We start from the raw sequence: 13491 nt of genomic DNA on the forward strand, positions 1-13491 counted from the left end.
GCAGCGCCCTCTGACGGCGGCGCGAAGGGCGACAGGGACGGGCCGTGACGGGGATCCCGGCACCGCGGGGGTTCGGGAGCGGCCGCAGCTCGGTATGGCGGCCGCGGGGTCCGGCCCGGAGGTGGCTGCTGAGGGGCAGGAGCCTTTGCTGAGTGCCGGAGAGGCGGACGAGGAGGAGAGCGGCAGGTAGGGGCTCGTTCGGTCCCGCGCCCTTCCGTTCGGAGGCGGTGAGGCGGCACCCCACGAGCGACTGGGGGAGCACCCGTGGGTGACGAGCCCCTCTCCGCCCGGTGTGGGCGCTTTACTCCGCAAGGAAAGCCCAACCCTGAGGGAAGCCGCCCGCGCCGGGAGCCGGCGGAGGGGGCCCAGGCCGGGCCGCCTTCCCCGGGCGCTGTGGTAGCCGGGACACCCGCGCCCGCTGCGCCCTCCCGGGATCTCGGAGCGGCGGCGGGTCATCAACCTTGACCGGGCCCGGGAGCGGGAGCGGGCGCTGCCACGGCGGGGCTGGTTCCGGCTGTCAGAAACCAACCGCACTTGCTTGGGAGGTTATTACTGAGCGTGAGGCTGGGTTATTGTGGTGCTGAAGTCTCGGGGTGTAATAGCGCTCTTGTGGGGTGGGCAGCAGGTGGTCGCTTGGGGTTTTTTTTCCCCTTCTGTAAGGAAAACAACAACAGAACTGTGAATGTTACACACGGAGCGTGGCTGCTCCTGCTGCCGTCTTTGCTGAAGTGTTCTGGTCCTTGAAGTGTACCACTTGATTTAACCAAAAGGTTGAAAGTAAGCAAACATAGCATATCCAAGACTCACTTCTCTCTATGCGTAATGGGATGTAAGATAACAAACTACATTTAGAAACATCATTTATGTGGTTCAAGTATAATTGAACGAAAACACTTAAATTGTGTAAACATTTCTGTACAAATCATGCTGTGGAATAGCTCTGTTAGCTTTAAAATTGCACATACGCCGAAGTCTATGTAGGACCTATATAAACATGTTTATAAACTACGTTCAAGCATACATAACCCAGGTCTGCATCTTTTGGACAGAGATTATTTTGTTTAGAATACTTCAAAACCAAAAGAAGTGAAGAACCATGAAATGTTCTTGCGTCTAAAAAACTACGTGGGTTTCAGAAGGTGCTTAGGAACTTTAGGAAAATAACTTACTGCTCACAAAGTTTGTAACTTTTGTTTTGCAGCCCTTAAAACCTTCCGCAGTATCTTTTACACACAGTTTTTACAGTGTGTAAGTATACAATGTAAAAGAATAGACTGGCCATACCATTTAGTCTAATTGATGGTGGTTCAGGATGGGGGTTTTTTTGCTTTAAAGTCACAGTTCTGAGAAGATGTCTAGGGGTTTGTGGCTTATAACACTTCTTAAAGCATGCACATGATATCTGTGGTGCTCCAAAGTGTCTCTACAAAGAGGTTGCAGAATTGAAGATCTCTCTAGATAAAGATCTCTTTGTGTAACACTTGAATGCTGTGGTGCGTGACAGTGTTCCTATGAGGTTTTTTTTATTTGTCAATCTAGTATTTTCCAGTGAAAATTTAGCGTGCTTCTAAAATAAATTGTTTTGTATTCGTTGCTGTATGGAAGTGTATTCCTGCGTAACAATTCATACAATTGAGTTGAGAGGTTTGTGAAAAATGTTTTCAGTGTGCTGTAGGAACAACTAGAAGAGAATCTGATAGTGATTTCTTTCTCTCTTGACTTTTGTTTCCAAAATAGGGATGTTGTGGAAACACAAGAGCATTATAAGAGCAGGTGGCGATCCATCTGGATTATGTATCTTACTATGTTTCTCAGTAGTGTAGGTGAGTAAACACAGGTGGATTTCAGTGTTATTTTCTTAATGTATTTTGGATTGAAAATTACAGGGTTTCCTAGATTTCAACTACATACCACCCTTAATGCTACTCTTCTTTTATAAGCTTAAGAAGGTGCATTTTCTGGCTCTTCAGAAGAGAAGACAGGACTAGCAAATCAAGCAAAAAGTTATATTTAATAAGATACGTTAAGTATTGACTAAATGACATATTAAATCTTTGTGTTATGGCTTTGTTATAGTTTGGGGTAAAATGTAGTGGCACAGAAAAATTATTGCTCAGAACCAAACAGCACAAAGGTCACACTTTTATAATTTATTTATAAGTGAATCTTCTTGGGAAGGAAAATAGAAATAATGCTGAGTTCTTAAGAGGTCAGATCTTTGTAGGAATGTATCTATTTCACAACGTGTATGAGAGCTCGTTTTCTCCTATGAGATTTTGCATCTCCACTGCAGAACATATCTCATTCCTGAAGAACTGACCCTGGAAACATGACTTCGGTTGATTTTTGACTTCTGGGGGTTTTCTGTGGGCCTAGAAATGTTCTTGAAAATAATAGGATACTTCAGTGATTTTTTTTTTTTTTTTAATTTGATGAATCAAAATTTCTTTTATAAATGAGTACAAATATGTCAGTGTATCAAGAAGTAATTTTTACGCTGGAGACCTTGTTGTCTTTCCACTGAGAGGAAAAATCCCATGCAGTTTGCTTGGCATTTCAGTATTCCTTCCATAGGAGCTCTTTTTGTTTAGTGTGTACACATCTATAAAATGTCCTTTTATAAATAGTTTCTTCTGTTAGGAGGAATTATCACTCCCTAAAATAAGCATATAATACATTTTTTTTTCCAGGTGACAGACTCCTGCAGAGTTCTAGACTATAATGCACTTTAAGAGCAGAAGAATGAACCTGTAATTACTGCTTCAATAAAGGGAATTAGTGATAAACATGCCAAATAAAGTAACTTCAGTTGTGTTTTTACTGCATTGCAGGTTTCTCAATTGTAATTATGTCTGTGTGGCCATATCTCCAAAAGGTTTGTATCTTTGTTTTTTTTTTTTGATTAATAAGAACAGAAAACTCCTTCTCAGAAAGTATGTAATCCAAAACTTGGCATTTTATTTAGGAAAAGAAACAGTAAAGGGAAGTGTGTGGTTATAAGAGACTTTTATTTTGCCATCCACTTAGACAGCTTTCCTTATTTCATGTAAAATCTGCCAGTTGATTTCCTGAATTGATAAAGGTACATCATAATCCGGAAGTGTTTTTCAATGTGATTTCACTGTTTTCTTGGACAGTGAATCAATAGAAATCCCTTTATCTGAATGCATTTGTAGTGTTAAAACATACAGAAGGCTGGTCTGCATTTTGAAGAGGAAAAAGAAAAAGGGAAGCTGAAGGTAGCAGTTGCTCTGTAAATGTCAGATTGTTGCACACAGGCCTTCTTAATATTTTTAACAGGGAATTGTCAATGTTCCTCGATAGTGTTTTGAGTTTGGTTGGTTTTTTTTTTCCCCTTCTTTGTTGCATTCTTGTTAAAAGTGGCATAAAAGGTGTCTAAAACTTTAATTTAATCTGTGCTAGGATTTTACTGCTCCTGGAATTGTAGAAGGCAGTTTCAAATGCAAATTTGGAAGAACATATCCTTGGCAGGGTCCTAGAGGTATCGATAAAATTGAGGCTGCTGCTGATTTCTTGGAGAAGAAAAGAACATGCATCAAGAACCTTGTAAATCAGGATAGATTTAGGCATGTACAGAGATTACTTCAGAGATTCCTTGCTCCTGGCATGTAAACTGCTTACTGTACTGCTTAAGTTATGTCTATAGCCTGTAACAGCAGAAGTGCTGTATGGAAACTACTTTGAGTTTGCTGCAAGCGAGCCATTTCCAGTCTCAGAAGCAAAGCACTTTTTACTGGGTTTATGCATTGCTGGAGACAGGCAAGGTTTATTTTCCTTAGTCAAAATACTGCATGAAAACAACTGCCTCTGAGATCTGGAGTGGTGTGTTTGTATTAAAACACTGCACAGTGCCATGCAGACACATTGACTCATTTGGCAACAGCTTAGGTTTGACACTGCATCGCATAGTGCCATATACGCTCAGAATTACAGTGAAGAGTTTTAGGTAGTTCAGGTATTGATTCTGAAACAGTTTTGTTGATCTTCTAAAATACTAAAATACTTTACCCATAACACTGATTAATTTGTTTCTGCAGATTGATCCGACAGCAGACGCGAGTTTCTTGGGCTGGATTATAGCTTCATATAGCATTGGCCAAATGGTTGCCTCTCCCCTCTTCGGTTTGTGGTCCAATTACAGGCCAAGGAGAGAACCTCTCGTCATTTCAACTGCTATTTCAGTAGCTGCTAATTGTCTTTATGCCTACGTCCATGTTCCTCATTCACACAACGGATACTACATGTTGGCTGCACGTGCTCTGGTGGGATTTGGAGCAGGTAACCACAGCACAATTTACATTTCTGGAAATTCTTAAATCCTACGTCTTGTGTAATTTTGTATTAATGTTGTATTTTAGTACCAGGTTTGCCATTACGTGAATGATAACGTATTACTTAAAGCAAAGAGTCAGCCAACATTACTTTATAATAAAATTTTGTAATTGTGCAGTTGTGTATAAATACCAGAGGGAGTGCTGGGTTTAATGTTTTTGCAAAATAAGACTATAACTTAGTATTTACACGAACACTTTCTTGTTTGTTGTGTTTTTTTTAAGGAAATGTGGCTGTAGTTCGATCATATATTGCAGGTGCCACTTCTCTTACGGAAAGAACAAGTACCATGGCCAATACCAGTGCCTGTCAGGCAGTTGGCTTCATATTAGGACCAGGTAAAGCATCTCTTCTTTCCTCATCTCTAATGCTTTTTAGGATGAAATTGGGCATTGGAAGTAGGAATCCTCAGCAGCTGTGTTGTGAATCTGGTGTAATTGTGGCTTCTCAGATACTCTGTCTGCTTCATGGAGAAATGTGTTAGGCTTGCCTTGTGTTGTAAAGAGAGACTAGCAGTTTTGTCCTGAACAGCCTGCACTGATTACTTGTGTTCTATAGCTGGAGATTATGATTATCCAATTAGTAGAACTGAAGTGCTCTCTGTATGGTAATACAATGAGGTGAACATTTAGGGCTGAAAGTTTTTCTCCAGCTGCTTATTACTAGTACTGTTGATGGAGCATTAAAAGATCTACAGCAACAAAAAATCTGCATTCTTTGTGTGATTTGCATAGAGTATAAGTTTAGGTAATTCCCTTTCCTAATTTGATAGGGACTCTCAGTCTGTTTCCTAACAGCAGTAAGCAAATGTTCTTAAAATCTTTTTCTCAGCACCTCAGTTTAATTAAAAATCTCCCACAACTTCTTTTCTCTCCAGCTTACCCGTAGCAGGTGGGAGGGTTCAGTCCCAGGACCAAAGTTTTCCATGTAGGAGGAAGAGGAAAAAGAGATCAGCTGTCTGCACATGGCCAAGAAAATTAACCATTGGTACACTCAGAAGTCAGTTCCAGTTCTAAGTGTCATGCTGTTATTTATACAGTGTATTTGTACGTAACCAAGTAGTTTTCCGGCTAGTTGAGATCCCACTGATACCCATCAGTTTATCTAGAGTAGGATTCTCAAAACTTAAAAGGTTTGACAGGTATCATGTTTAAATTTTACTTAGCGATTTTATGTTTATTCTATATTTTTTCTCATATTTTCTTAATTATTCTGAAGAATTTCTGAATACAATTATGTTTTTAAGTTTTTCAGACGTGTTTCACCCTTATTGGAGAAGAAGGAATAACATGGAAATTAGTTCAGCTTCAGCTGAACATGTATACGGCACCAGTTTTATTTGCAGCTCTCTTAGGAGTTATTAATATTATTCTCTTCTTTTCCATATTCAGGTAATCAGGTCAAAACAGAAATATTCTACCTTGTTTTAGTGGGTGGCTTGTAACAAACAATATACTGCTGAGAAGGAGTAGTAAGACTGAAATACAGTGTTAAGACCAGAAGCTGTTATTTATTTTTCAGAGTTTCTTCTTCTTTAATACCTATCTTTTTCATTAGGCTCAGAAATTAATCATAGCAAGGTTACGGCTGGAATGTAAACTGATTAAAAAAGTTAGAGCTGTTTGTTAGATTATTCACTTAGCCTTGATATATTTTTCATGTTGATGTTTTCTGCCCATGTTTTTTCTCTAAAGAGAAATAAGGTTAGCTTGTCTGTAGGGTTTTCATTTTCTATGTCTTTCCTTTAAGAATCTCAAGGGGGGATTTTTATGCATTATCCCATTGGTGGCAGTGAGGGGAGGGAAGAGATGCACAGAGATACGTGATATCCCACTAGAGTATTTTATTTCTTGAATAGCATGGTGTTCACTGCAGTCAAATGTAGACTACACAGATGATGTTTAAAGGAAGTGGGAGTGATTAGAATAGAAGATTATGCCATTTAGAATTATTATAATAGAAAATTGACTCAATAGTAGATCAAATAAATATGTGTATTAATGAAAACAGTTCTAAACTTGTAGAGAGCATCGAGTGGATGACATGGGACGGCAGTGCAAGAGTGTCGGTTTTGAAGGAGAAGGTATTTACAGTTTCTTGAAAACTTGCTCTGTGATTGTAATTTATTACATACAAGCATTTACTCTAAAGTTTGGTGCATTGGGAACTCAAGGTGGAAAACAGGCTATGTATCTCTTTCTAACTGGTCCAGAAGTTGCTTCATGTCCACGTTGTGTTCATGTGTGTTCATAGTGCTGTCTGGTACCCTGGGGCTGTCTCTTCCAAGAGACAGGATTAAGTGAGTATGGACATAAAAATCCCTCTTAACTTCTACTCTGCAGTTGTACTTCTCTTCTGTATCATGCTGAGCAATATTGTTATTGCATATCAGCTTTCACATACAGCATCTTACTACAAGCTGTATAACTAAATTTGGTTGGCGAGACTGAAGCACAGTAACTGCCACATAGTGCAACAGTTATGTTCAATATACACCCTTTTTGTACACCATTCAAAAACATTTGTGAGTATCCCTTTCACTTGAAGAATAAAAGTAAATGGAAGGTCATTTTAAACCCTTTTAAAAGTCTATGGAAGTCACCAGTTTCAGTGTTGTATTCGTTTTCTGTTTGAAAAGGGAACTGTGTGCACACCACACATGGGTGTTTTGTGTATGAAAACATATGCCCAGGTTAGAGAAGCGAAGGCTCTGTGACAGTGTGAGGAATAGAGAATTCTGCTGTGTACTTTTGACCTTGTAAGAGGAATAGAAAGTGTTTTGGCTTCCGTTGTTAAGCTATTTAAAGTTTGCTTATTTTGCTGTCACTCAGGGCTTGTCAGTCCCAGCATTACAGTGGGAAAACAGATGGTGCAGCCAATTTGGAAATCACTTTTCCCTTCTTGTCAGAGGAACTGAAGTTTCAACAATTCCATTTTGATTTGAAAACATTATACTTGGATTGTCAATAACTGCTTACCCAGCCACCAACCTGCATGTTAAATACTTAACTAAGTAAGGAAATCATGACTGTAGCTGGCGATGGTGGAAAAAAAAAAAGCTCAGTTTAAAGTTTAGATTATTCTTTTGTTTTGTTGCAGAAAGTGGTGTTCCAGATGAGGATGCAGAAGGAAACATTGACCATGTTGCTGTGGTAGCAATCAATTTTCTTTTCTTTGTCATCTTGTTTGTGTTTGCTGTCTTTGAAACGTAAGTTTGTCTATTTTTTCTCAAAATACTTCGACGTGTAACGTAGTTAGACTGGGTGTGCGTGGAAAGGCTTTTCTGTTGGACTCATTTTCTTGACCATACTCTTCATAAATAGAAATCCATTACCATAGGCAATCAAATTGATATATACTGATGTAGAGTAATGAATTAAAGGTCAGTAATAACTAAAAATATGTAGCGTGCACTTTGTGGTACATGAAACATTAATGTAAAAGCTTTTGAATTGGATGCAGACCCATATTCTTAACTTTTTAAATGTTTAAAAACCAAAAGAAGTAGCTTAACTTGGGCTACCTAAAATCTTCAGAGAAAACTGTCTTGAGTACCTTTTTATTTTAGTTTTGGATAATTTTGTAGTATGGTTCTGATTAGCTCCAAAAGTTCCAGGAATGTTTAAAACAATTGCTTGATACTCTAAATGCAATTGTTTTCTCAAATACACTATTTTACAAGGCTGTTTGTTTTTACCTCAAGAGGTATGTTATTCACTCCTAATTTTCTGTGGGCAAGAAAATAAGTAAAACATAACTATCATTACCTCAGACTGAAGTATACATCACCTTTTTAATTTATAAAATAGTTGGAGGATGTAAGATTTATTTTGTGAGGTTTTTAAGCTCTAGCGTAGTTAATTATTTTTTTTTAACAATGTCTCTGTCTTGATTGCATTATTTTTAGCAAATTGAGTTCTTAAAGACTGGTTAGTTGCTAAAACTGAAACAGTATTAGATGTTTATTATTTTTATACTCACAGGCTTAGTTTTTATCTCTCTCTATTGCTCTTGCTTTGCTTTAACTCCATTATCTTTTCATGAACTGACAGAAATAAACTAATGATCCTTCAGAGTATGGCTGGTGTGATACAGTTGTGAGCTAGTGGGTTCAGTTTTAATAAATGATGCTTGACAGCATTAGTTTATAACTAGCCTGTATTTTCTGATATGCCCATCAGGAGGAAAGGCTTCTATATCACTGTATGTGGTGGTTGGGACAGTATATGGATGGAAACGACTGTACAGAAGAAGCTTTTTTTTTAATTAATGTAATTTTGTCCTGTCGCTTTAGTATAGCTACTCCATTGACGATGGATATGTATTCCTGGACCAGGAAAGAAGCTGTTTTCTACAATGGAATAATCCTTAGCGTGGTTGGCATTGAATCTGTTATTGTTTTCATGGTGGTTAAAATGCTATCTAAAAAGTAAGTTGTTGGAGCTTATTGGAATTTTCTTTCTGATGTTAGCTAAGTGTGAAAAGCTTTATGGCAGGGCCAAATCTGCATCACTCTGATCTTTTAATGAGTTTGGGTTCACTATGACAATGAAGTACTTCGAATTTTGACATGGCCATGATGCTGTGGTTGTTCTTGTTCTGTTAACATAACCCCCTTCCTTGTGTGTCTTTTACCCTGGGATCACAAGGAAAACAGGTTTCAGGTTACTGTGATTTTTAAATTTTTCTTGCAGGTGTTTTGGTCAGGCCTCTTTTCTGCAAACTAATGGGCTATGTCATTAGATCCTTTATAAACTTTAATTAAATGATCTATTTAATTGTGATTTCATTGTTTGATAGGACTGGTGAGCGTGCCATACTCCATGGAGGCTTACTGATTGTCTTGGTTGGATTCTTTATCTTGCTGCCCTGGGGGAAAAAGCTACCAAATATCCAGTGGCAAGGTATTCAAGTCATACTAAACTGGCATCATAATGTGGGGGGTTTTTAAAAAAGCTTTTTATTATTTTGGTTTTTGTTGGGGTTTTTTGTTTGGTTGGGGTTTTTTAATGGTGTGCATAACTTATTTTTGCAGAAATAAAGAATAACTCCATTCCCAGAACAACTGCCACTGAAATGGTAATGCCTTTTTGGAGTTTGCAAGCAACGGCGCTTCCATCCAACCACTCAGTAGAACCTGTGGGCTGCCCTGTCACACAGTCCTGGTGCCTGAATACTCCCATGATCTACCTGGCCCAGTATATCAGCTCTGACATACTCATAGGATTGGGCTATCCCGTTTGTAATGTCATGTCCTACGCTTTATACTCAAAAATTCTAGGACCAAAGCCTCAGGTAAGCATGATGCCAAAACAGTTTATTTCATGTGCTCTCCAAGACTTGCACCCTCTTTATTAGAAGGAAGGATCTAGCTGAAATTCGTTTTGTCATCAGCCAAATAATAGTATGTTTCAACCAGAGTAGAAGTTTTCAGGACTCTTATCATTATTAAAATCCAAGGCAACTCCTGAGAGGAACTGGAAAGCAAGGCTTGTGCTACAATTTATGGTGGATCCTACAGAGTGTAAATTTCAGGACAGCTAAGCCCAAAGCTTGTGGCTTTCACGATTGTTCTGGAAGAGTCATTATTTTTTTTAACAACCAATTATATATTTGGAATATCAGCACATAATAATGTTCCTTTTACTAAGTATATTACATAAAGTCTACAAATATTGTGATACCTCCAGATTTTGACATTTTACAGTGGTGAAACACAGAGCAAGCTTATATTGTTGCCTAAAAAAAAGAAATTTTTCTTCCTTCTTCAGCACTTACCTCATTTTTTTGGTATATTTTGCTGTAAAAACCTAAATGCTTTAAGCCAGAATGCCTTGTTACTGGAAAGCTATAGTGCGTGTAACTCAATGGAGCCCTTCAATTAATGCTTAACAGAAGCTGAGCAGTACTCTTGGAAACAAAGTACTCAGTATCTTCACGCGTTAAGAAACATAAGCAGTTGCTTAAACACTTCTAAACTTTCTAATTAGGATAATTGGTGGGAATTACTGGGCAGCCCAATAATTCCTGTATCACTAACATAAGCCTTTGATCTTCTATAGGGTGTCTATATGGGATGGTTAACTGCCTCTGGAAGTGGAGCACGAATACTTGGGCCTGTTTTTGTAAGCCAAATATACACTCACCTGGGACCACGCTGGGCATTTAGCTTAATCTGTGGGGTAGTTGTAGCCTCCCTCTTACTCTTGGAGATAGTCTACAAGAGACTAATTGCATTTTCTGTCAGATATGGAAGGATGCAAGAAGAGAATTGTTAAATATGGAATATGGACTTCTTTTTCTAAGTCAAACCAACCAGAAATAATACTTAGTTTATTACTACTTTTTAATGAGGACTACCTGACCTTGTTGGATGTATGCTAAGAACTGTACACATGTACTTACACATTGACAGAGCATGTAACTTGGTCATACCCTAATACATGGTTACTCCTGCTGCAACGGAGCATTTGTATTCTGCTTTTCTAGCAGCAGAGGAAGAGATGTGAACAAATGAGATCGGTACGATGGCACATATGAAGCGTGTGCAGTTTAAATGATGCACCTGTGTATGGAATGCAGCTGTGAAGGTCACAGGTTACGTGCATCCTTTCCAGAAAGAAGTGAAAGAAGTATTATCTTGATTCTGTGAATCAGGATTAGTAACTCTTCTGTAACTACAAGATTAGTTGGGCTGCATGCACTTTGTATGGAAACATCACTACTTCAGTGAACCTCCTGATGTTCAGTTTACTAGCTTGTAAGCACTGGTTAATACAAAATACAATGTACCTTGGAAACTGGTACGTGTCAGCACATCTTCTCCAGGATTTCAAATGAAGTGTGACAGAATTGTAGAGGAAGGTAGGTGCCTACTTCACAAGCTGTTTATGTGGGATTTGGGTATTGAAGTTGGTGAAGAGCCATTGAAAATCACAGCCTTAGTGGTTGTTACTTGAACTACAGTGAACCTTGTGTGCAATTTTTCTTCTGCTGTTTTGCTGAATGCCTTTTTGTAGCAAGAAATATAACCTGCACAGAGTTGAAATAATGCACAGCCTTTCCTAGCTACAAGAAGGAAATACTAAGCATGACAGTTTACACTTTCATTGCCATTTGTGAGAATGAATGCACTGTGCCGAGCAACCAGTTCATATTAATTAAAGAGAAGGACACTGGCTCTGCAGGTGCTGACTGTTACCTGTAGACTTTTTTCTTGGTAATACAGTATAAGAAACAGGAATTTACAATGTTTGAATCATTCAGTGTTTATTCTAAAAAGTGAGATTATTTTCTTTCATAATGGGGCCTAAGCTTATCTGTATGGGTTTGGTTTATCCGTTTCAATACTACTGGGTAAAAATAAATCTGTAATAACTTGGGTATGAGAGTCATAGCTGCTGTTTACTGTGTCTAATACTTGATGCTTACTGAACGTAATAAATGTAATTAAGTATTCCTATGTCATCAGTTGTTCAAACACTAAAATTAAAAAGATGATTTTTTTTCAATACTGACAGAAGGGAATACAGAAGTTTTGTTCTCTCTGGGGCTTTCCTGCTGCAGAATCACAAAATGGCTTTGCTTTTATAAGCATTTCTCTTATATGCCAATTCATAATAAATGGTACAAGAAATACTGTGTTTGGGTGGTGGGGACAGGCTGCCAAATGAAGTGCTCAGTTTCGGCAACCAAAAGCTCCTTCAGCCATAAGAAATTGGTGAGAAATGCAGGAGTTCTCAAAATGGGTAACACAGGGTTTCATGTTCTACAGCTCAGCTTGTGCTGAGTGTTAGGACAAACTATATGGCGTAGGGGGTTTATTACTGTTATTCTTCAGGCTAGCTAACTTCCAAGTTAAAGATGTTTGGGTACTTGGGGGAAGTGTTTTATCTGTAACTTAGTTAAAAGGTAAAGGATAAAACTAGATTAAAGTCTCTTCTCTGCAGTGAATAGCTGTAGAATACACAATATCCCTCCCCCCCCCAAAAAAAAAGGGTAGCCCAGGCACATTAGTATGTTTACATGATTAAAATAAGAAAGCAAGGCTTATAAATTCTTTGGCCATGACTAGTCTGTATTTTCCTAGGTGAGCTGTGCTTTAAGCTGGGGCTCGCGTGGAGTGGATCATCACCCTGTTCCTTATGAGCTAGCTGCCTGTTCTGTCTAAGCATTCATGCCTTTCTGCTGCCTGCATCTTGGGCATCCTTCAACTCTTTCTTTGTACTTTCAGCTTGCACATCAAACTAGATTATGTCTGAAGTCAAAATAATCAGTGTGGCTGATAATGCAAGCTTTTAACATGCAGTGCTGACCCACATCTTGACTTGCTACTTCAAAACTCAGTTGATTAAAGGTCAATGTACCAAAAACTTTTCTTCTAAAGTCACATTTATGTGCATGTACAATGTTTGTATCTACAGGTACATGCAAGAAACCTTAAAGTCTGCATAAGAGCTGTACACAGTACTTGCTTTATCAAAGACTTGTAATAGTTAAGTCAAGCAAAATGCTTTAAAAAAAAGCTACTGTTAATGCTAATAATCTCTAAGACAAGGTAAAAATATCTAAAGTTAATAAAATTCCTATGAATTAACAATCTGAATTAATTACTACATTATGTGTAGTTTGCTTTCCTATCAAATGTGCTTCTGCTTTTAATCATATATAGGCCAGAGGTAAAATATTAAATACACAAACCCCCGTGCATTTTGCCAGTTCAACAAATTAAAATTAGCATCATTCAACAATTTTATACCATTTCTTCCCCAGCTTCACCCAGTCCTAAACTCCAAACATATAATGCTCTAAGATACCAGAGCAGCTCCTCTTATAAATTTAGCTTAATACCTAGAGGAAAGGGCTTTCACTAAACCACATATGAACATGAAACAAATAGATCTGGACAATTACCACTGCATTTATTTTTTTTTTTTTATAAAATGCTTGTGCAGGAAAGTTAAAGCTGCTGCTACAAAAAGGTTTAAAAACAGTTATAAAACATATACATATTTACATATATTACTTGCAAGACGTAAAAAATATAAGTTATTTACAAATACAAACACTTCAAACAGCACAGATGCATTTTCCTTGATTGTTGGCACTCAGTAAGCAGTGGGGAAGAAAAAAAATACA

The 13491-nt window shown here is 38.2% G+C and overlaps 1 protein-coding gene across 4 annotated transcripts; it reads left to right on the top strand.

Annotated features, from left to right (window-relative positions):
* On the top strand, positions 1-12343 carry MFSD8 (major facilitator superfamily domain containing 8). 4 transcript variants are annotated; one of them, XM_030480693.1, is made up of 12 exons: positions 1-186; positions 1738-1823; positions 2832-2875; positions 4059-4299; positions 4611-4691; positions 5600-5744; positions 6378-6436; positions 7453-7561; positions 8648-8782; positions 9154-9257; positions 9389-9648; positions 10416-12343. In XM_030480693.1, exons 1-12 carry the CDS (start codon positions 95-97, stop codon positions 10629-10631), a joined length of 1572 nt encoding a protein of 523 aa, XP_030336553.1. In that variant the 5' UTR covers positions 1-94; the 3' UTR covers positions 10632-12343. The 4 variants fall into 4 exon arrangements, with proteins under 4 accessions (XP_030336553.1, XP_030336552.1, XP_030336555.1 ...); XM_030480692.1 differs by having other exon boundaries at positions 2-186; positions 4578-4691; XM_030480695.1 differs by having other exon boundaries at positions 16-186; positions 2691-2875; positions 4578-4691.
* Positions 12344-13491: the final 1148 nt, after the last annotated feature.

Source organism: Strigops habroptila, chromosome 3 (assembly GCF_004027225.2).
Source record: "Strigops habroptila isolate Jane chromosome 3, bStrHab1.2.pri, whole genome shotgun sequence".
Lineage (NCBI taxonomy): Eukaryota > Metazoa > Chordata > Aves > Psittaciformes > Psittacidae > Strigops > Strigops habroptila.

What these genes read in the sequence shown, in the direction of transcription:
- MFSD8 (XM_030480692.1), top strand. Translation starts at nt 95, where the DNA reads ATGGCGGCCGCGGGGTCCGGCCCGGAGGTGGCTGCTGAGGGGCAGGAG. An exon ending in TGTGGCCATATCTCCAAAAG is followed by an intron (nt 2,876 to 4,058) that starts GTTTGTATCTTT and finishes TTGTTTCTGCAG; the next exon opens with ATTGATCCGACAGCAGACGC. An exon ending in CTCTTCTTTTCCATATTCAG is followed by an intron (nt 5,745 to 6,377) that starts GTAATCAGGTCA and finishes CTAAACTTGTAG; the next exon opens with AGAGCATCGAGTGGATGACA.